The sequence below is a fragment of the Heterodontus francisci genome, chromosome 3 (genome assembly GCF_036365525.1).
Source record: "Heterodontus francisci isolate sHetFra1 chromosome 3, sHetFra1.hap1, whole genome shotgun sequence".
NCBI classification, from domain to species: Eukaryota; Metazoa; Chordata; class Chondrichthyes; order Heterodontiformes; family Heterodontidae; genus Heterodontus; species Heterodontus francisci.
The window spans coordinates 81,449,018-81,471,732 of NC_090373.1; the positions used below are offsets into that span (position 1 = coordinate 81,449,018).

General features: G+C 44.4%; 1 protein-coding gene across 1 annotated transcript in view; it reads right to left on the minus strand.

Annotated features, from left to right (window-relative positions):
* The window catches only part of LOC137352415 (dihydropyrimidinase-related protein 5-like), an 85,463-nt gene that overhangs the window by 2,549 nt on the left and 60,199 nt on the right, over positions 1-22,715 (minus strand). The window contains exons 9-10 of the mRNA XM_068017788.1: positions 20,740-20,882; positions 15,044-15,251 (exon numbers count right to left, since the gene is read on the minus strand). Coding sequence (XP_067873889.1) covers positions 15,044-15,251; positions 20,740-20,882 — 351 coding nt within the window. The remainder of the gene's footprint in view (positions 1-15,043; positions 15,252-20,739; positions 20,883-22,715) is intronic.

Genomic DNA, 22,715 nt, shown 5'->3' on the forward strand with positions numbered 1-22,715 from the left:
AAATCAAGGAGTAGAGACAAGCAAGAGAGGAAGGTATTAATAGGGAAATGATAAACAGACTATGACAGGAAGGGACAGAGTATACAAATCTAACAGTAAATCAACAGATAAGGCTAGAGGCTACAAAAATAATAAAAGGACAAAACTAAAGGCTCTATACCCGAATGCACGTAGCATTCGAAACAAAACAGATGAACAAAGAGCGCAAATAGAAATAAATAAGTATGATCTGATAGCCATTACAGAGACATGGCTGCTGGATGACATGGATTAGGACCTGAATATTGAAGGGAACGTGGCATTTAGGACGGACAGGAAGCGAGCAAAAGGTGGAGGGTAGCTCTGTTAATTAATGATGGTATTAGCGCAATAGAGAGGGATGACCTAAGTTCAGGAGATCAGGATGTCGAAGCAGTTTGGGTAGAGATGAGAAATCATAAAGGCAAGAAGTCACTTGTGGGAGTGGTGTACAGGCCACCTAACATTAACCACACTGTAGGACTGGGTATAAAGGAAGAAATAATGGTAGCTTGTCAGTGACAGTGATAATTATGGGGGATTTTAACCTCAATATAGACTGGAAAAATCAGATGGGCAGAGGTAGCCGACATGAGGAGTACATAGAATGTTTTCAGGATAATTTCTTGGAACAATATGTTCTGGAGCCAATCAGAGAGCAGGCTATACTAGACCTGGTATTGTATGTAACTAGTAGAGGTGATGAGGGACAGCCAGTGATGCGGTTTATTTGGATTTTCAGAAGGTTTTCAACAAAGTCCCACATAAGAGATTAGCGTGTAAAATTAAAGCGCATGGGATTGGGAGTAGTGTATTGCGATGGATAGAAAATTGGTTGGTGGACAGGAAACAAAGAGTAGGGATAAATGGGTCTTTTTCCGAATGGCAGGCAGTGACAACTGGGGTACCGCAGGGATCGGTGCTAGGACCCCAGCTATTCACAATATAAATTAATGATTTAGATGAGGGAACTAAATGTAATATCTCCAAATTTGCAGATGACACAAAACTGGGTAGGAGGGTGAGTTGTGAGGAGGATGCAGAGAGGCTTCAGGGTGATTTGGATAAGTTAAGTGAGTGGGCTAATGCATGGCAGATGCAGTATAATGTGGATAAATGTGAGGTTATCCACATTGGTAGCAAAAACAGGAAGGCAGATTATTATCTGAACGGCTATAAACTGAGAGAGGGGAATATGCAACGAGACCTGGTTGTTCTCGTACACCAGTCGCTGAAGGTAAGCATCAGGTGCAACAGGCGGTAAAAAAGGCAAATGGTATGTTGGCCTTCATAGCGAGAGGATTCAAGTACAGGAGCAGGGATGTCTTGCTGCAATTATACAGGACCTTGGTGAGGCCACACCTGGAATATTGTGTGCCGTTTTGGTCTCCTTATCTGAGGAAGGATGTTCTTGCTATAGAAGGAGTGTAGCGAAGGTTTACCAGACTGATTCCTGGGATGGCGGGACTGACATATGAGGAGAGATTGTGTTGGTTAGGATTATATTCGCTGGAGTTCAGAAGAGTGAGGGGGAATCTCATAGAAACCTATAAAATTCTAACAGGACTTGACTGGGTAGACGCAAGAAGGATGTTCCCAATGGTGGGGGAGTCCAGAACTGTAGTCTAAGGATACAGGGTAAACCTTTCAGGACTGAGATGAGGAGAAATTTCTTCACCCAGAGAGTGGTGAGCCTGTGGAATTCACTACCACAGAAAGCAGTTGAGGCCAAAACATTGTATGTTTTCAAGAAGGAGTTAGATATAGCTCTTGGGGCGAAAGGGAGCAAAGGATATGGGGAGAAGGCGGGAACAGGTTACTGATTTGGATGATCATTCATGATCATATTGAACGGCGGAGCAGGCTCAAAGGACCAAATGGCCTACTCCTGCTCCTATTTTCTATGTTTCTATCCTCAGAGATTTCAACCTCCATTTGAACTCTTCTTGCTTGCTTGCTTGCTTGCTCTCTCTCTCTCTCTCTCTCTCTCTCTCTCGAGTTCATGGTCCTCCTTTCCTCCCTAAATCTCTCCCCTCCATATAAACTCTCTCCTTTGCTAAACCTGTTCATTATTCAAAGATCATTCTGGAATGCAGATAACTCCCAACTTCTCTTCTCCACCATTAAACATCTTCTTAAACCATCCTTCCGTGCCTCATCTTCAGTAACAAATGTGAGGAGCACATGGATTTTTTGTGATAAAGGTCGAGACCATCTGTTCAGCTGCCTCTGCCACTTCCCTCCCCTGCCCAGCCCATCAGACCAAACTTCCCATAGTGTTCCCTGTTGCCCTAGCCCTGAACTCACATCTTTCGCTAGATACTATCGCATCTCCTGCTGTGCTTCCTCCAAGCTCATCTTGTCCATGAAACTCAGCTTCTGCTCCATTGATCCTACTCCCACCAAACCAAAATATCTCTTCATGGTTCCTTTTAGCTGTCATTAATGGGTCCCTCTTCTCAGGTACTGACCAATGTACCCTTGAATTTTTTTGTGGTGTGCGGCCGATTCGTGTGCAGGCCCTTTAATTTTATTTTGTGCAGCCACGGTAACTTAAAGAAGCTGACTTATGCGCAGCCTGCGGGGAACTTCCAGTTTGCCACGCGCCTGCGCAGCTTAGCAGGAACATTGGTACTGACCCTTCGCCCTGAAATCCGCTGACATCACCCCTCTCCTCAAACAAAAACACTCTTAACTCCTCTATCCTTGCAAACTACCGCCTCAGCTCCAAGCTCCTGTTCCTCTCCGAGAATGTGTTGTTGCCTCCCAAATCTGTCAAGCATTCTGCAAGTTTGTCTGTAAAGTTACAGTATTTAAATAAATCTTTAAATTGATCACATTGCTCAAGCTTTATTTTATGCTAAATATGGTATTTTATAAAATTCTTTTCAAGTGCAACCAAGTAAGTAGCATGACGTTCTGCTCGACTGAGCCCTGTGGGACAGAGTGCTTAACTCGGGAATTTGGTGCAGCGAGGGAGAAGGTGCTGTTCTGGTCTTTTACAGAACAAGCAGTGATTCAAGAGTAAGACCTGAGAGTTGAAGCCTAGGGCATTAACTAGATAAGCAGGTAGGTGATTGGTTGGTGAGTTTTAAAGTTTGTTTCCTTTCTAAACTGAGGCAGTAGTTTAAGCTGGTACTGGGGAGATATAAGTACTGAATTAAGTTTGTAGCTTAACTAGTTAAATCACTTAATATAACTACTAATTATGTGATAGTTTGAAACTTGAAACCTAATTTGTTAAATAAAACACAATAACGATGGCAGGACAGGTGATTTGTTGCAGCCGTAGCATGTGGAAACTGGCGGACACCACTGTGATCCAGTACAAGCATATCTGCAGTAAGTGTCTGCAGCTTGAGGAATTCAGCTCAGCGTTGACAAGCTAGAGTACAAGATTCGGACACTGCGATGCATCAGGGAGGGGGAAAGTTACCTGGACACTTTGTTCCAGGAGAGTCACACCCCTTAGGCTAAGTAGTTCAGATTTGGTCCAATTTCAGGGACAAGAGGGTGTGGCTACGAATGAGGCAGGAATGGGGATCCAGAAAGAAACAATTAAGGAGCCTCAGATCTTGCACTTGTCCAACAGGTTTGAGGTTCTTGCGCTTGTGTGGACGAGAGCAGGGACTGCAGGGAGGATTATAAAACTGACCAAAGCACTGTGGTGCAGGGGGCCATTCAAGTGGGGGGAGTAAAAATGAATGTAGTAGCAGTAGGGAACAGTATAGTTAGGGGGACAGATGCTGTTCTCTGCAGCCAGGGTTAAGGACATCTCCTTGGGGCTAGAGAGGAATTTGGGATTGGAAGGGGAAGGATCAAGTTGTTGTGGTCTATGTGGGTACCAACAACATAGGTAGGACTAAAAGAGGTTCTGCTGAAGGAGTATGAGCAGCTCGGGGCTAAAATAAAAAGCAGAATCACAAAGATAATAATCTCTGGATTACTGCATGAGCCACTAGCAAGTTGGCACAGGGTAAATAAGATCAGAAAGTTGAATGTGTGGCTCAAAGATTGGTGTGGGAGAAATGAGTTTCGATTCATGGGACACTGGCACTAGTACAGGGGAATGAGGGAACTGTACCACTGGTACAGACTTCACGCTGGGACCAAAGTCCTGGCAAATCATATAACTAGGGCTATAGAGAGGGCTTTAAACTAAATAGTTGGGGGGAGGGGGGGAAGAGGGTTCAGGTGAGGGCAAATTCAGAAAGTTAACGAGAAAGGACAAGGCAATAGTGTAGTGTAGCAAAAGGGGCAATGATAAATGGAATGTTACAGGAAGGAACAGAGCATACAAACAGAGTACACCAGCAAATAAGGCAGAGTAGGGAAAAATGGTAAAAAGATAGAATTAAAAGCTCTTTATCTGAATGCATGCAGTATTGAATTGATAGCAGAAATGGAAATAAATCAGTATATGATAGCCATTAACACAGAGGTGGTTGCAAGGTGGCCAAGACTGGGAACTAAACATTCAAGGCTATTTAACATTTCGGAAGGATAGGAAGAAAGGAAAAGAAGGTGGGGTAGCTCTGTTAATAAAGGATGAGATCAGTACAGTAGTGAGAAATTATCTTGGCTCAGAAGATCGATGTGTAGAATCAGAAAGTGTTGGAAATACACAGCAGGTCTGGCAGCATCTCTGCAGAGAGAAACAGAGTTAATATTAGCTCTGTTTCTCTCCCCACAGATGCTGCCAGACCTGCTGCGTATTTCCAACACTTTCTGTTTCTATTTCAGATTTTCAGCATCTGTAGTATTTTACTTTTCAGGTGCAGAATCAGTTTGGGTGGAGATAAGAAGTAGCAAAGGAAAGAAGTCACTGGTGGGAGTAGTATATAGGCCCCCTAACAGTTTTACATTGTAGGACAGAATATAAATCAAGAAAACATGGGGGCTCGTGGAAACAGTACTGCAATAATTGTGGGCAATTTTAATCTTCATATAGATTGGAAAAATCAAATTGATAGAGGTAGCCTAGAAGGTGAGTTCATACAGTATATTAGGGACAGTTTCTTAGAACAATAATTCTGGATCCAGGCCAGGAGCAAGCTATTTTAGACTTGGTAATGTGTAATAAGACAAATTAATAAATGAACTCATAGTAAAGGATCCTCTAGGCAAGAGTGATCATAGTATGATAGAATTTTACTTCTGTCTGAGGGTAAGAAATTTAGGTCTGAAACTAATGTCTTAAACTTAAATAAAGGCAATTACAAGGGTATGAAGACAGGTTGGCTAAAGTGGACTGGGAAAATAAGTTAAAAGGTAAGTCAGTTGAGAACCAGTGGCAGACATTTAAGGAGATATTGCATAACTCTCAACAAAGATATGTTCCATTAAGAAAGAAAGGCTCTGAGAAGGATGCATCATGCTAACTAAGGAAGTTACGTATGGTATCAAACTGAAAAAAAAGCATACAATGACAAACAATAAAAAAGAGGGAGAAATTTAGAGGATGAGAGTAAAGTAGCAAGAGATATAAAAACAGACAGTAAAAGCTTCTACAAATATATATATTAAAAAAGAGTAGCTAAAGTAAGTGTTGTTCCATGAGAGGATGAGGCTGGGGAATTAATAATGGGAAACAAGGAAATGGCAGAGACTTTGAACAAGTATTTTGTATCTGTCTTCACAGGAGAAGACTCAATAAGCATCCCAAGAATAGCAGAAAATCAAGAGGTAGGAACTTTAAAAAAAATCACTTTCACTAGAGAAAAAGGACTAGAACTAATGGGACTAAACACTAAGTTCCCTGGACCTGATGGCCTGCATCCTAGGGTCTTAAATGAAGTGGCTGCAGAGATAGTGATACATTGGTTATAATCTTCCAAAATTCCCTAGATTCTGGAAAGATCCCAGTCAATTGGAAAACCTCTAATGTAACACCTCGATTCAAGAAAGGGGGGAGGGTGGCGGCAACAGAAAGCAGGAAATTATAAGCCTGTCATTCTATTAAGGAAGTTGTCGCAGGACATTTAGAAAATCATAAAGCAATCAGGCAGAGTCAACATGAAAGGGAAATTGTCCTTGACAAATTTATGAGAGTTCTTTGAGAATGTAACAAGCAGGTGGATAAAGGGGAAATCAGCAGATGTAATGTATTTAGATTTCCAAAAGGCATTCGATAAGGTGCCACATAAAAGGTTTCTACACGAGAGCTCATGATGTTGGGGGTAATATATTAGCATGGACAGAGGATTGGCTAACTAATAGGAGACAGAGAGTTGGAATAAATGGAGCATTTTCAAGCCGGCAAACTGTAACTAGTGCAGTAACACAGAGATCAGTGCTGGGGGCTCAACTATTTACGATCTATATTAATGACTTGGATGAAGGAATCAAATGTTGCGTTGCCAAATTTGCAGACAATACAAAAGGTAGTTAGGAAAGCAAGCTGTAAGGAGGACACAAAGGGCTGGATTTTACCAAGCCCACAATGTTGGGCTCTGTGGCAGGGTGGGGGGCAGAAGATTGTTCTGGCAGAGGCCCGCCCATGGAAGGCCGACGGGAGGAGGGCCTGGCTCGATCCTCCCGGTGGTGGCGAGATTCCTTGGCTGCCCACCGGTCGCTGGGCGATGGGAACTGAATTGCAATATTTAAATGAACAGGATGAATACATTTTTAAAAACTTACCTTTAATCTTCCGTGCCCGCCGCGATCCTCAGTGCTGCGGCTGGCACTCCCGCGCTTTCAATTCCATGTCTGGGGAAAGCTAGCATGACACTGGTGGGGAGGGGGGAGAAGTTAAGATTTTAGTGCAGGGGAGTAGCTGGTTCAAATAAACGCAATGGGTGTAGGGGACGGTGGGAAGGGGTGAATTTTAAACTTTGTGCAGTCTGGTTGGGGTGGTGGGGGCTGGGGGGGAAAACAGAGGAAAGTGTTTTGGGGGTGGGGGGGCAAATAGTTAATGTTATTGTTTTGGGGGGTGGGAAAGTGGCATTAGAAATTTATTTGATAAATCTGGGGGGTGTACTTTTAAAAATTTAAATATGAACAAAGAACAAAGAACAGTACAGCACAGGAACAGGCCATTCGGCCCTCCAAGCCTGCGCCGATCTTGATGCCTGCCTGAACTAAAACCATCTGCACTTCCGGGAACCATATCCCTCTATTCCCATTCTATTCATGTATTTGTCAAGATGCCTCTTAAACGTCGCTATCGTACCTGCTTCCACCACCTCCCCCAGCAGCAAGTTCCAGGCACTCACCACCCTCTGTGTAAAGAACATGCCTCGCACATCCCCTCTAAACTTTGCCCCTCGCACCTTAAACCTATGTCCCCTAGTAACTGACTCTTCCACCCTGGGAAAAAGCTTCTGACTATCCACTCTGTCCATGCCGCTCATAACTTTGTAAACCTCTATCATGTCGCCCCCTCAACCTCCGTCGTCCCAGTGAAAACAATCAGAGTTTATCCAACCTCTCCTCATAGCTAATGCCCTCCAGAGCAGGCAACACCCTGGTAAACCTCTTCTGTACCCTCACCAAAGCCTCGACGTCCTTCTGGTAGTGTGGCGACCAGAATTGCACGTAATATTCTAAGTGGGGCCTAACTAAAGTTCTGTACAGCTGCAGCATGACTTGCCTATTTTTATACTCTATGCCCCGACCGATGAAGGCAAGCATGCCGTATGCCTTCTTGACTAACTTATCCACCTGCGTTGCCACTTTCAGTGCCCAGATCTCTCTGCCTGTCAATACTTCTAAGGGTTCTGCCATTTACTGTATACTTCCCACCTGCATTAGACCTTCCAAAATGCATTACCTCACACTTGTCCGGATTAAACTCCATCTGCCACTTCTCCGCCCAAGTCTCCAACCGATCTATATCCTGCTGTATCCTCTGACAATCCTCATCACTGTCCGCAACTCCACCAACCTTTGTGTCGTCCGCAAACTTACTAATCAGACCAGCTACATTTTCCTCCAAATCATTTATATATACTACAAACAGCAAAGGTCCCAGCACTGATCCCTGCGGAACACCACTAGTCACAGCCCTCCATTCAGAAAAGCACCCATCCACTGCTACCCTCTGTCTTCTATGACTGAGCCAGTTCTGTATCCATCTTGCCAGCTCCCCTCTGATCCCGTGTGACTTCACCTTTTGTACCAGTCTGCCATGAGGGACCTTGTCAAAGGCTTTACTAAAGTCCATACAGATAACATCCACTGCCCTTCCTTCATCAATCATCTTTGTCACTTCCTCAAAAAACTCAATCAAATTAGTGAGACACGACCTCCCCTTCACAAAACCATGCTGCCTCTCGCTAATAAGTTTGTTTGTTTCCAAATGAGAGTAAATCCTGTCCCGAAGAATCCTCTCGAATAATTTCCCTACCACTGACGTAAGGCTCACCGGCCTATAATTTCCTGGATTATCCTTGCTCCCCTTCTTAAACAAAGGAAAAACATTGGCTATTCTCCAGTCCTCTGGGACCTCACCTGTAGCCAATGAGGATGCAAAGATTTCTGTCAAGGCCCCAGCAATTTCTTCCCTTGCCTCCCTCAGTATTCTAGGGTAGATCCCATCAGGTCCTGGGGACTTATCTACCTTAATGCTTTGCAAGACACCCAACACTTTTTGATAATGAGATGACTGAGACTATCTGCACTCTCTTCCCTAGGCTCATCATCCATCATGCCGGCAAGGCTGGCTGCCTTTTAAAAATGCGCCAGTGCTTACGCACAGGAAGCTGACGCCATTGCCGGAGATGTACAGCCCGCCCCCTCCACGTGATTTGGAGGGGGTTGGGGGGGGGGGGAATCAGCCTGACCCGACTATGTAAACGAGCCATTGCATGGAGGATTGCGGCGACTTTTTGGCGTGTGGGCCGCCATTGGCAGCCAGCTCATAAAATCAGGTCCAAATTGTCTGCAAAGAGATATAGATAGGTTAAGTGACTGAGCAAAAATTTGGCAGATGCAACATAATGTGGGAAAATGTGAGGTTGTCCACTTTGGTAGGAAGAATATAAAAGCAGAATATTATTTAAATGGAGAGACTGCAGAATTCTGCAGTTCAGAGGGATCTGGGAATTCTTGTACATGAATTACAAAAAGTTAGCATGCAGGTACAGCAAGTAATTAGAAAGGCAAACAGAATGCTGGCATTTATTGCAAGGGAGATGGAGTATAAAGTAGGGAAGTCTTGCTACAACTGTACATGGCATTGGTGAGACTGCACCGAGAGTCCTGTGTACAGTTTTAGTCTCGTTATTTAAGAAGGGATATACTTGCATTGGAAGCAGCTCAGAGAAGGTTCACTAGGCTGATTCCTGCGATAAAGGGACTGTCTTATGAGGAAAGGTTAAGCAGGTTGGGCCTATATGCAGTGGAGTTTAGAATTGGAGGTGATCTTCTTGAAACATATCGGATTCTGAGCGGGCTTGACAGGGTAGATGCTGAGAGGATGTTTCCCCTTGTGGTGGAATCGAGAACTAGGGGCACAGTTTCAAAATAAGGGGTCTCCCATTTAAGATGGAGATGAAGAGGAATTTCTTCTCTCGGAGGGTTTTTAATCTTTGGAATTCTCTTCCCCAGAGAGCAGTGGAGGCTGGGTTATTGAATATATTCAAGGCTGAGTATTGCAGATTGTTGATCTACAAGGGAGTCAAGGGTTCTGAGGGGGGGGCAGGCAGGAAAGTGGAGCTAAGGCCACAATCAGATCAGCCATGGGCTTACTGAATGGCGCAGCAAGCTCAAGGAGCCGAATGGCCTACTCCTGCTCCTCTTTCTTATGTACTTACTTTCCAATCAATCCGCAAAAAAATATATAATTTTCATCGAGCAAGTCATGTTGGACAAAGTGATATAACTTGCTTGGTTTATTTTAACAGTAATTAATTGCTGCCATAAAATTATGTTGTCAAACTACATCAAATTCATATACCTATTCCAACATCATTAACTGCAACCTTAGTTTAAAGTGATTTCTAAATAAGTTTTTATGGGTTAGGTTTCCAATAAAGGAAAGCATGCTTCAGATATCAGCCCAAATTGAAGGCTGCGAGGTTATAAGCGTAGGATTACAAATGCAATACAAAGCTCTTGTGTATTTATATACCAGTGTTGAAAGAAAATTTTTCTTAGGATCCCCTGCAGCAGTGATTGCAACAGTAATTCATGTTAGTTTTAACTAGTTTACCAGGAGCAAAAAAAAAACTGGCAGTCACACTAGAGGTATCAGGATGGAAGCAAGGAAAAAACAAGCAAGTTACAGTGGTACACTCACCAGCCTTTATTGCAAGAGGTTTTGAGTAGAGGAATATGGACGTCTTGCTGCAATTATTTAGAGCTTTGGTGACAATTTTGGTCTCCTTACCTAAGGAAGTATATAGTTGCCTTAGAAGGGGAGCAACGAAGGTTCACTAGATTGATTCTTGGGATGAGAAGGCTGTCCTATGAGGAGAGATCGAGTACAATAGGCCTATATTGTATGGAGCATAGAAAAATGAGAGATGATCTCATTGAAACGTAATCATATGTGTCACTTGAGTTGTTTGCCCCAAGGTGCTCCAGCCAAATATGTACTCTCACGCTGCTGCAGTTATCTACAAGCAGGTTAGAAATGCAATGAGGCCTAAGAACTGGGATCACAGAAAGAAAAATTCTCTCCGAGCACAATCACAGCACCTCAGTGAAACTGAAATTCTCCACAAAGATAGGACATGATGGCAGTGTCCGCAGACAACTGAAATGATTTGATGGGTCATTAAAGCAACCCCACCAACCTAACAGTACCTGAGACCAGCAAAAGGTCACTTAAGAATTCAGGCTTTTGCAGCCTTTCAAAAGTCCTTCTTGAATGTCCTGCTGCAATAGTGAGAACAGGGAAAAACAGCACTTCATTACGAATTATAGAATATTACAGCATAGGAAGAGGTTATTTCAGTCCATCACCCATTTAGTCCCATTTCCGACCTTTTCGAAATGCTCTTTTACAAATATTTATCTACTTTTGTTTTCTAAACTATTTCAGACATAGTTTCTGGTAGAGCACTCCCTATCCTAACAATCTTCTGTACAATAAGAATTGTTCCAATGTACTTTTTCAATTTAGTGATCTTTAATTTATATCTTCTAATCATCAATTTACTAACCAGTACAAGTAGTTTTTTCCTATTTGCCTCAGCAAAACCTCTCAATTTTGAACACCTCCATCACACCTACACTTAACCTTCTTTGCTAGAATGAAAAGAGCCCCAGTTTCTCTGGTCTCATGTCAGCCTCTCAAACCTGGTAAATCTTAGGACATAGAACATAGAACAGTACAGCACAGTACAGGCTCTTCGGCCCACGATGTTGTGCCGAACCTTTAACCTACTCTAAGATCAAACTACCTACATACCCTTCATTCTACTATCATCCATGTACCTATCCAAGAGTCGCTTAAATGTCCCTAATGTATCTGCTTCTACTACCACCGCTGGCAGTGCATTCCACGCACCCACCACTCTCTGTGTAAAGAACCTACCTCTGACATCTCCCCGAAACCTTCCTCCAATCACCTTAAAATTATGCCCCCTGGTGATAGCCCTTTCTGCCCTGGGAAAATGTCTCTGACTATCCACTCTATCTATGCCTCTCATCATCTTGTACCCCTCTATCAGGTCACCTCTCATCCTTCTTCGCTCCAATGAGAAAAGCCTCAGCTCCCTCAATCTTTCTTCGTAGGACATGCCCTCCAGTCCAGGCAGCATCCTGGTAAATCTCCTCTGCACCCTCTCTAAAGCTTCCACATCCTTCCTATAATGAGGCGACCAGAACTGAACACAATATTCCAAGTGTGGTCTAACCAGGGCTTTATAGAGCTGCAGCATAACCTCGCGGCTCTTAAACTCAATCCCCCTGTTAATGAAAGCCAACACACCATACGCCTTCTTAACAACCCTATCAACTTGGGTGGCAACTTTGAGCGATCTATGGACATGGACCCCAAGATCCCTCTGTTCCTCCACACTACCTAGAATCCTGTCTTTAAGCCTGTATTCTGCATTCAAATTCGACCTTCCAAAATAAATCACTTCACACTTTTCCAGGTTGAACTCCATCTGCCACTTCTCAGCCCAGCTCTTCATCCTGTCAATGTCCCGTTGCAACCTAGAACAGCCTTCCACACTATCCACAACTCCAGCAACCTTCGTGTCATCGGCAAACTTGCTAACCCAGCCTTCCACGTCCTCATCCAAGTCATTTATAAAAATCACAAAGAGCAGAGGTCCCAGAACAGATCCCTGCGGAACACCACTGGTCACCGAGCTCCAGGCTGAATACTTTCCATCTACTACCACCCTCTGTCTTCTATGGGCCAGCCAATTCTGTATCCAGACAGCCAACTTTCCCTGTATCCAATGCCTCCTTACTTTCTGAATGAGCCTACCATGGGGAACCTTATCAAACGCCTTGCTAAAATCCATATACACTACATCCACTGCTCTTCCTTCATCAATGTGTTTTGTCACATCTTCAAAGAATTCAATAAGGCTAGTGAGGCATGACCTGCCCCTCACAAAGCCATGCTGACTGTCTCTAATCAAACTATGCTTTTCCAAATAATCATAAATCCTGTCTCTCAGAATCCTCTCCAATAATTTGCCCACAGCCGACGCAAGACTGACTGGTCTATAATTCCCAGGGTTATCCCTATTCCCTTTCTTGAACAAAGGAATAACATTTGCCACCCTCCAATCATCTGGTACTACTCCAGTGGACAGTGAGGACGCAATGATCATCGCCAAAGGCGCGGCAATCTCTTCCCTCGCTTCCCTTAATATCCTTGGGTATATCCCGTCTGGCCCTGGGAACTTATCTGTCCTCATGTCTTTCAAAATTTCCAGCACATCCTCCCTCTTAACATCAACCTGTTCGAGCATATCAGCCCGTTTCACGCTGTCCTCACAAACGACCAGGTCCCTCTCACTGGTGAATACTGAAGCAAAGTATTCATTTAGGACCACCCCTACCTCCTCCGACTCCAGGCACAAGTTCCCTCCACTATCCCTGATCGGCCCTACCCTCACTCTGGCCATCCTCTTGTTCCTCACATAAGTGAAGAACACCTTGGGATTTTCCTTAATCCTACCCGCCAAGACTTTTTCATGTCCCCTTCTAGCTCTCCTAAGTCCATTCTTCAGTTCCTTCCTGGCTACCTTGTAACCCTCTAGAGCCCTGTCTAATCCTTGCTTCCTCAACCTTAAGTAAGCTTCCTTCTTCCTCTTGACTAGCTGTTCCACATCTCTTGTCATCCAAGGTTCCTTCACCCTACCATCCCTTCCTTGCCTCATCGGGACAAACCTATCCAGCAGTCGCAGCAAGTGTTCCCCAGACAACCTCCACATTTCTGTCGTGCATTTCCCTGAACATCTGTTCCCAATTTATGCTCCCCAGTTCCTGCCTAATAGCATTGTAATTCCCCCTCCCCCAATTAAATATTTTCCCATCCTGTCTGCTCCTGTCCCTCTCCATGATTATAGTAAAGGTCAGGGAGTTGTGATCACTATCACCGAAATGCTCTCCCACCGAGAGATCTGCCACCTGGCCTGATTCGTTGCCCAGCACCAAATCCAACACAGCCTCCCCTCTAGTCGGCCTATCTACATATTGAGTCAGGAAACCTTCCTGGACACACCTGACAAAAACTGCTCCATCCAAACTATTTGCACTAAGGAGGTTCCAATCAATATTAGGGAAGTTGAAGTCACCCATGACAACAACCCTGTTACTTCTGCACCTTTCCAAAATCTGCCTCCCAATCTGTTCCTCCGTGTCTCTGTTGCTATTTGGGGGTCTATAGAAAACTCCCAATAAAGTGACTGCTCCTTTCCTGTTTCTGACTTCCACCCATAATGACTCAGTAGACAAACCCTCCTCGACGACCTCCCTTTCTGCAGCTGTGATACTATCCCTGATTAGCAATGCCACTCCCCCACCTCTTTTACCTCCCTCCCTATTCCTTTTGAAACATCTAAACCCCGAAACATCCAACATCCATTCCTGCCCCTGTGATATCCAAGTCTCTGTAATGGCCACAACATCGTAGCTCCAAGTACTGATCCATGCTCTAAGTTCATCACCCTTATTCCTCACACTTCTTGCGTTAAAATAGACACACTTCAACCCATCATACTGGCTGCTACTTTGCCCTGTCAACTGTCTAACCTTCCTCACAGACTCTCTGCACTCTGTATCTGCCTGTTCAACAGCTACCCCATCCACTGTTCCGTAGCTCCAGTTCCCATCCCCCTGCCAAACTAGTTTAAACCCTCCCGAAGATCTCTAGCAAACCTCCCGCCCAGGATATTGGTGCCCCTCCAGTTCAGATGCAACCCGTCCTTCCTGTACAGGTCCCACCTTCCCCAGAAGGTATCCCAATGATCCACATAACTGAAGTCCTCCCTCCTACACCAGCTTAGTGAACCTCTTCTACACTCTTTCCATGTGATAATGCATTCAAGACAACTGAAAAATGAGAGAAAGAAAATTGGAGGCAGAACCAAATGGAGGGAAGATCATAAACAGAGTGTGCAGGAAGGAAAAATGAGTCACGAACATTAAATATTTCATTTAAATGATCCAGCTCAACTTACAGCATTTATTATTGCATCACTTAAGGGTATACATAATACAACTGTTAAATGGCGCTGTATCAAGATGCCACAGATTCCAACAATTGTATCTACTTACTAATTTAAGCATCCCAATACTAAAGCAATAGTACCATTTGTAACATATTTAATTTGGTGAGGTTTTCTGAGCTATTGCTACATTCCAGGATCATTCCAATAACCTTTTAGAAAATCTGTCTTCAGTTTCAAATTTCCTTCTAACATATTTTAAAACTAAAGTCAAATAGAATTAAGGATTGTGGCAGTTGCACATCAGTTACCTTGAATGCTGAATCATTACTGTAAAATATCAAATGCCTCATGATCTCAAACCAAGGATTAAAAACAAGCATATGAAAAAATGTTGCATTGTACATGACAGTGGAGAAAAGCATAACTACAGTCAACTCTACCTTTTCTCTCTGGATTAGCTTCTTGTACACAAACTCCGAAAAGGGTCGAAGTGGACAGAACTTCCCTGTACCCTCAGCACAAGTAAAGATGCCATCTTCATAGACAACTCGCCCACGGCTGATCGTCACCAGTGGAACGCCATGGCATCGTACATTCTCGTGAAGGTTTACATCACCACCCTGTACTTGCGTGCTCACGGAGATTGTTCTGAAACAATCAATCATTTAATTCTTACTACACATGCAGAAATAAACCGTTGAAATATATTATAGATGAAAATATACAAGTTCTAAATTTCAAACCTATATTCTCCGAATAAAATGTGGACCAATTAATGCTCCTGAATATCTGATGGTAACCTTGGTTGTTTAAGTTAAGCAATTCTTTTTTGTTGCAATAGAACCTTGGTTGGGCTAATTATGCATCATATTTAACAGTTAAAGAAATCTGAATGAGAAAGAACGTTAGCTTGGTTCAATTAGTAGCAGAGCTGATACTCTTTCTCATTCCATTTCCTATACACTGCTGACTCAGAAGGTTGCGGGCTCAAGTTCTGCTCCAGGATTTCAGCACTTAATCTAGGCCAACATTTTCACGCAGTACTGAGGGATTGCTGGATACCCACCATCTTTAGATGACAGGTTAAACCAAGATCGATGACTGTTCACATGAAAGCAAAAGATCATGTTCTATGACACTATTTGAACAGCCCAGTGCCTTGGTCACTATTCATCTTTCATCCAACGCCAACAAGTCAGATTAACCAGTCAATCACTTCACTGCTATTTGTGGGAACTTTCTGCAAGGAAACTGGCTGCCACATTTGCCGACAAAATAGTGACCGCATTTCGTATGTAACTGATTATCTATGAAGTAGTTTGGGATGCCCTGAAGACATTTTTAAATGCAAGTTCTTTATTTTGTTATAGCCTTTTAATAATGCTCTTTAAAATGTCCATGTGTTTTGGTTTGAAAGGATGACCATACTGTTAGAACATAGAAAAATACAGCACAGAACAGGCCCTTCGGCCCACGATGTTGTGCCGATCCTTTGTCCTCTGTCAAGGACAATTTAATCTATACCCCATCATTCTCCTTTATCCATATACCTATCTAAAAGCCGTTTGAAAGTCCCTAAAGTTTCTGACTCAACAACTTCCCCAGGCAAGGCATTCCATGCCCCGACCACTCTCTGGGTAAAGAACCTTCCCCTGACATCCCCCTTATATCTCCCACCCTTCACCTTAAATTTATGACCCCTTGTAACGCTTTGCTCCACCCGGGGAAAAAGTTTCTGACTGTCTACCCTATCTATTCCCCTGATCATCTTATAAACCTCTATCATGTCACCCCTCATCCTTCTCCGTTCTAATGAGAAGAGGCCTAGAATGTTCAGCCTTTCCTCGTAAGACTTATTCTCCATTCCAGGCAACATCCTGGTAAATCTCCTCTGCACCCTCTCCAAGGCTTCCACATCCTTCCTAAAATGAGGCGACCAGAACTGCACACAGTACTCCAAATGAGGCCTTACCAAGGTCCTGTACAGCTGCATCATCACCTCACGGCTCTTAAATTCAATCCCTCTGCTAATGAACGCTAACACCCCATATGCCTTCTTCACAGCCCTATCCACTTGAGTTGCAACCTTCAACGATCTATGCACATAGACCCCAAGGTCTCTCTGCTCCTCCACATGCCCAAGAACCCTACCGTTAACCCAGTATTTTGCATTCGTGTTTGTCCTTCCAAAATGGATGACCTCACACTTTTCAGGGTTAAACTCCATCTGCCACTTTTCAGCCCAGCACTGCAACCTATCCAAGTCCCTTTGCAGACGACAATAGCCCTCCTCGGTATCCACAACTCCACCAACCTTTGTATCATCTGCAAATTTACTGACCCACCCTTCGACTTCCTCATCTAAGTCGTTAATAAAAATCACAAACAGGAGAGGACCCAGAACTGATCCCTGTGGCATGCCACTGGTAACTGGGCTCCAGGCTGAGTATTTACCATCTAAGACCACTCTCTGCCTTCTATCAGTTAGCCAATTCTTAATCCAACTGGCCACATTCCCCACTATCCCATGCCTCCTGACTTTCTCCATAAGTCTACCATGGGGGACCTTATCAAATGCCTTACTAAAATCCATGTACACCACATCCACTGGTTTACCCTCATCCACTTGCTTGGTCACCTGCTCAAAGAATTCAATCAGGCTTGTGAGGCAAGACCTACCCCTCACAAAACCGTGCTGACTGTCCCGAATCAAGCAGTGTCTTTCCAGATGCTCAGAAATCCTATTCCTGTTGTGGTTACAGTGCAGGCAAACAACAAACAAAGAACAAAGAACAGTACAGCACAGGAACAGGCCATTCGGCCCTCAAAGTCTGCGCCGATCTTGATGCCTGTCTAAACTAAAACCTTCTGCACTTCCGGGGACCGTATCCCTCTATTCCCATCCTATTCATGGAATTGTCAAAATGCCTCTTAAACGTCGCCATCGTACCTGCTTTCACCACCTCCTCCGGCAGCAAGTTATAGGCACTCACCACCCTCTGTGTAAAGAACTTGCCTCGCACATCCCCTCTAAACTTTGCCCCTCTCACCTTAAACCTATGTCCCCTAGTAACTGACTCTTCCACCCTGGACTATCCACTCTGTCCATGCCACTCATAACTTTGTAAACCTCAATCATGTAGCCCCTCCATCTCTGTCGTTCCAGTGAAAACAATCCGAGTTTATCCAACCTCTCCTCATAGCTAATGCCCTCCAGACCAGGCAACATCTTGGTAAACCTCTTCTGCACCCTCTCCAAAGCCTCCACGTCCTTCTGGTAGTGTGGCGATTTGGAGGCCAGAATTGCACGCAATATTCTCAGTGTGGCCTAACTAAAGTTCTGTACAGCTGCAGCACGACTTGCCAATTTTTATACTCTATGCCCCGACCGATGAAGGCAAGCATGCCGTATGCCTTCTTGACTACCTTATCCACCTGCGTTGCCACTTTGTGACCTGTGGACCTGTACGCCCAGATCTCTCTGCCCGTCAAGGGTTCTGCCATTTACTGTATACTTCCCACCTGTATTAGATCTTCCAAAATGCATTACCTCACATTTGTCCGGATTAAAGTCCATCTGCCACTTCTCCGCCCAAGTCTCCAACCGATCTATATCCTGCTGTATCCTCTGACAATCCTCATCACTATCCGCAACTCCACCAACCTTTGTGTCGTCCGCAAACTTACTAATCAGACCAGCTACATTTGCCTCCAAATCATTTATATATACTACAAACAGCAAAGGTCCCAGCACTGATCCCTGCGGAACACCACTAGTCACAGCCTTCCATTCAGAAAAGCACCCTTCCACTGCTACCCTCTGTCTTCTATGACCGAGCCAGTTCTGTATCCATCTTGCCAGCTCACTTCTGATCCCGTGTGACCTTTTGTACCAGTCTGCCAATGAGGGACCTTGTCAAAGGCTTTACTGAAGTCCATACAGACAACATCCACTGCCCTTCCTTCATCAATCATCTTTGTCACTTCCTCAAAAAACTCAATCAAATTAGTGAGACATGACCTCCCCTTCACAAACCCACGCAGCCTCTCACTAATAAGTTTGTTTGTTTCTAAATGGGAGTAAATCCTGTCCCGAAGAATCCTCTCGAATAGTTTCCCTACCACTGACGTAAGGCTCACCGGCCTATAATTTCCTGGATTATCCTTGCTACCCTTCTTAAACAAAGGAACAACATTGGCTATTCTCCAGTCCTCTGGGACCTCACCTGTAGCCAATGAGGATGCAAAGATTTCTGTCAAGGCCCCAGCAATTTCTTCCCTTGCCTCCCTCAGTATTCTGGGGTAGATCCCATCAGGCCCTGGGGACTTATCTACCTTAATGCTTTGCAAGACACCCAACACCTCCTCCTTTTTGATAACGACGTGACCCAGACTATCTACACTCCCTTCCCTAGACTCATCATCCACCAAGTCCTTCTCTTTGGTGAATACTAATGCAAAGTACTCATTTAGTACCTTGCCCATTTCCTCTGGCTCCACACACAGATTCCCTCCTCTGTCCTTGAGTGGGCCAACCCTTTCCCTGGTTACCCTCTTGCTCTTTATATATGTATAAAAAGCCTTGGGATTCTCCCTAATCCTGTTTGCCAATGACTTTTCATGACCCCTTTTAGCCCTCCTGACTCCTTGCTTAAGTCCCTTCCTACTGTCTTTATATTGCTCAAGGGCTTCGTCTGTTCCCAGCTTTCTAGCCCTTACAAATGCTTCCTTTTTCTTTTTGACTGGGCTCACAATATCCTTCATTATCCAAGGTTCCCGAAACTTGCCAAACTTATCCTTCTTCCTCACAGGAACATGCTGGTCCTGGATTCTAATCAACTGACATTTGAAAGACTCCCACATGTCAGATGTTGATTTACCCTCAAACAGCTGCCCCCAATCTAAATTCTTCAGTTCCTGCCTAATATTGTTATAATTAGTCTTCCCCCAATTTAGCACCTTCACCCGAGGACTACTCTTATCCTTATCCACAAGTACCTTAAAACTTACGGAATTATGGTCACTGTTCCCGAAATGCTCCCCTACTGAAACTTCGACCACCTGGCTGGGCTCATTCCCCAATACCAGGTCCAGTATGGCCCCATCCCTAGTTGGACTATCTACATATTGTTTCAAGAAGCCCTCCTGGATGCTCCTTACAAATTCTGCCCCATCCAAGCCCCTTGCTCAAACTTGTCTTACGTGTGTGGGGAAGGAGATCGAAGAAAAAATAATTCTCAATGCAAATAGAATTCTGCATCAGCTGATCTTAAATATACTTTGTAAAAGATATAAGGCCATTGGTCAAAGTTTATAGTAGGATGTAACTGTCTCTAGGAACACAAGGTAAGGAAGGATAAGAAGAATAACACGATTTACTTTTAGATACATGAATTTCCATTTCCCCAATCCTAATTCAGGATATCCATTATGGAGAAATCCATGATCATTTTCCAAATATAATGAGGCCAAAAATCTACACCAGAGGGTTGGGGGAACAGTACAACCTAGTTGGGTCACACCCACCCACACCTTTGTTTCTGATCCCGCTAAAGTTCACAGGGTTGAGGTAGGTCCCTGTTTCACATGTGAATAGTAAGACCTCCAATAGGGGCACATCTAGGGCAATCCCTCTGGTACCAGCACGCTAGAAAGTTTGGTGCAACTTGCCAATTCCAGGAGTGCCAGTTCTCTTCCCTGCTACAGAACTTAAAATGTGCCCTCAACTGCTCCTTTTATATCTACATTAAAGCAAATTACAATTATTTTCTTCAGTGCTGCAGGCTACAATCCTGATCTGGCACCTGAGATGAGGCCTACTTCTGCTATTTGGCAGCATGGCATGCCTCATTGTACACTGTGTCCCACTGAGACAGAGACATGAAAAACTCTGGTCTTGTGAATCGCTGCCCGTCTTCGACTATTGGCCTTGTACAGAAATCCACAAATTCTTACTTCCTAATCCAGATGATATTGTCAAAATATTTGACAATTTGAAACTGGGATTAATAGTATTATGGAGCAGACTGGCCTTCTAATCATGGGCTAAAACATAGGGGCTGACCTCCTATATTGCAGCTTCTACAAAAGTCTCAACCACATTTTTATCAAAACTCACATGGTTCAAGACACATACCTTGTAGCTTCTGGATCCCACACAACAATATCAGCATCAGCTCCTGGAACAATTCTTCCTTTCTTGGGATACAGATTGAAAATTTTTGCAGCATTTGAACTAGTCACAGCAACAAAGCAGTTTTCATCCATTTTGCCACCGACCTGAAAATATCAAATTGTGATAACAGTTGCTTGGAGAATTAAAACTTTGTTTTTATATTGCACTAAATTATGTCATCCACTTAAATCTTCCAACATGTAATATCATTTTCCAGCAACTGGTTTAATAAGCACTTGCACCCAGTCCTTTGCCAATCCCTCCACTGGGAGAACTGGCTGAAGGTACAGGAGAATGTTCCAACATGACCTATCTTTCCAACTTTTCCCTTCCTCCCGGCTACTGTCAACTCTGGAAACATATAGAATGAATCATCAGATTGTGGAAGAGAAAGGGAGTCAAGTTGCAAAAGGGACAGAAAGGAAACATACAAAACTTTGAAGGGGCTTGACATGGTTACACTGAGAGGTTGTTTCCCCTGGCTACAGAACCTAGAACATGGGGCACAGTCTCAGAATAAGGGGTCGAACATTTAGGACTGAGATAAAGAGAAGTCTTCACTCTGAGGGTTGTGAATCTTTGCAGTTCTCTACCTCAGAGGGTTCCGGTGCTCCATCGTTGAGTATATTCAAGACTGAGAGCGACAGAGTTTTGATCTCTCAGGGAATAAAGGGATAGGGGACCAGGCAGGAAAGTGGAGCTGAGGTAGAAGATCAGCCATGATTGTACTGAACGGTAGAGCAGGTTTGAGAAGCTCAATGATCTACTCCTGCTCCTATTTATTATGTTCTTATGAACTGTCAAAACTCCGTGGTGGATGGGAGGTTCACTGGGAGACCAATTAAACCAATTAAGTGGTCCATTAAGGGGCACTCTGCTGGCATTAAGCAATGTCGGATGGGCCCACCGCCACATGGCAACGTCGCCAGGTGAGAGAGCTGGCAGCCTTGGGGGAGGTCCCTCCTCTAGGGGCAATCCATGGCCCATGGAGGGCCCTCTCCCCCACCACCCACCCCCCCAACAACAATGACTACCCCACCCTCGCCAGCCACCCCACCAGTGGGGCCTGCCTTACCTTGGTCTGGGGGTCTCCTCCATTCTTGCTGCTCCAGGCATCCTGCAGTACCAGCAGTGGTCACAGCTCCCACTGTTGCTGCTGGTACTGCTGAGCTGCCTGCCCTCTGACTGGCTAGCAGCTCTAAGGTTGAATTTGGGCAGGGGTCCAATGGAGGTCCCACTTAAGGGTCAACTCCGTCTTGCGGCCTGTTGCCGGGAACCCTGTCGCCAATATAAAATTCACTTTCACTAAAGGCGTGGAATATTCTTGCTGGGAGAGAAGCGAGTGTTGCAGGATGTTTCGGGGACACTGAGAGAGAGAGGGCATACAGGTTCTAGGATGTGGCATTGGAGGTCCTGGTGGAGGAGGTGGAGGAGGTGCAGAAGGAGAGGGGTGGGGAGGGAGGCCTTAAAGACAAACAATGTGGTGGATGTGGGAGGAGATCGCCTGGGAGTTGACAGCAGGAGTCCTGCCCCCAGGAAATGGCTTCAATGCTGGAACAAATTTGACACCAGTGATGAAGGCAAGATCCCATCTCATAAACACATTGCTCAATAACTTCAACAACACCAACCTCAACACACTTCATCCACCATCTAACTATACACTGATGCTCAGCTTTGTGCACTGCACCTCATATGTACTGATCCTCGGCAGGGGGTGTAGCACACTTTCAACAGAATGGTTTAGAAGGTTAAATTCCCTTGAGTTGAGAGGGAGAGACTGTGGACACTGGGACAATGGGTACTTTCAAGACCGAGATTCATAGAATTATGCTAGGTAAGGGTATCAAGGTATAAGAAGCTACGGTGAATAAATGGAGTTGAGGTACACATCAGCTAATATTTAACAGAATGGTGAAGCAGGCACAATGGCTGAA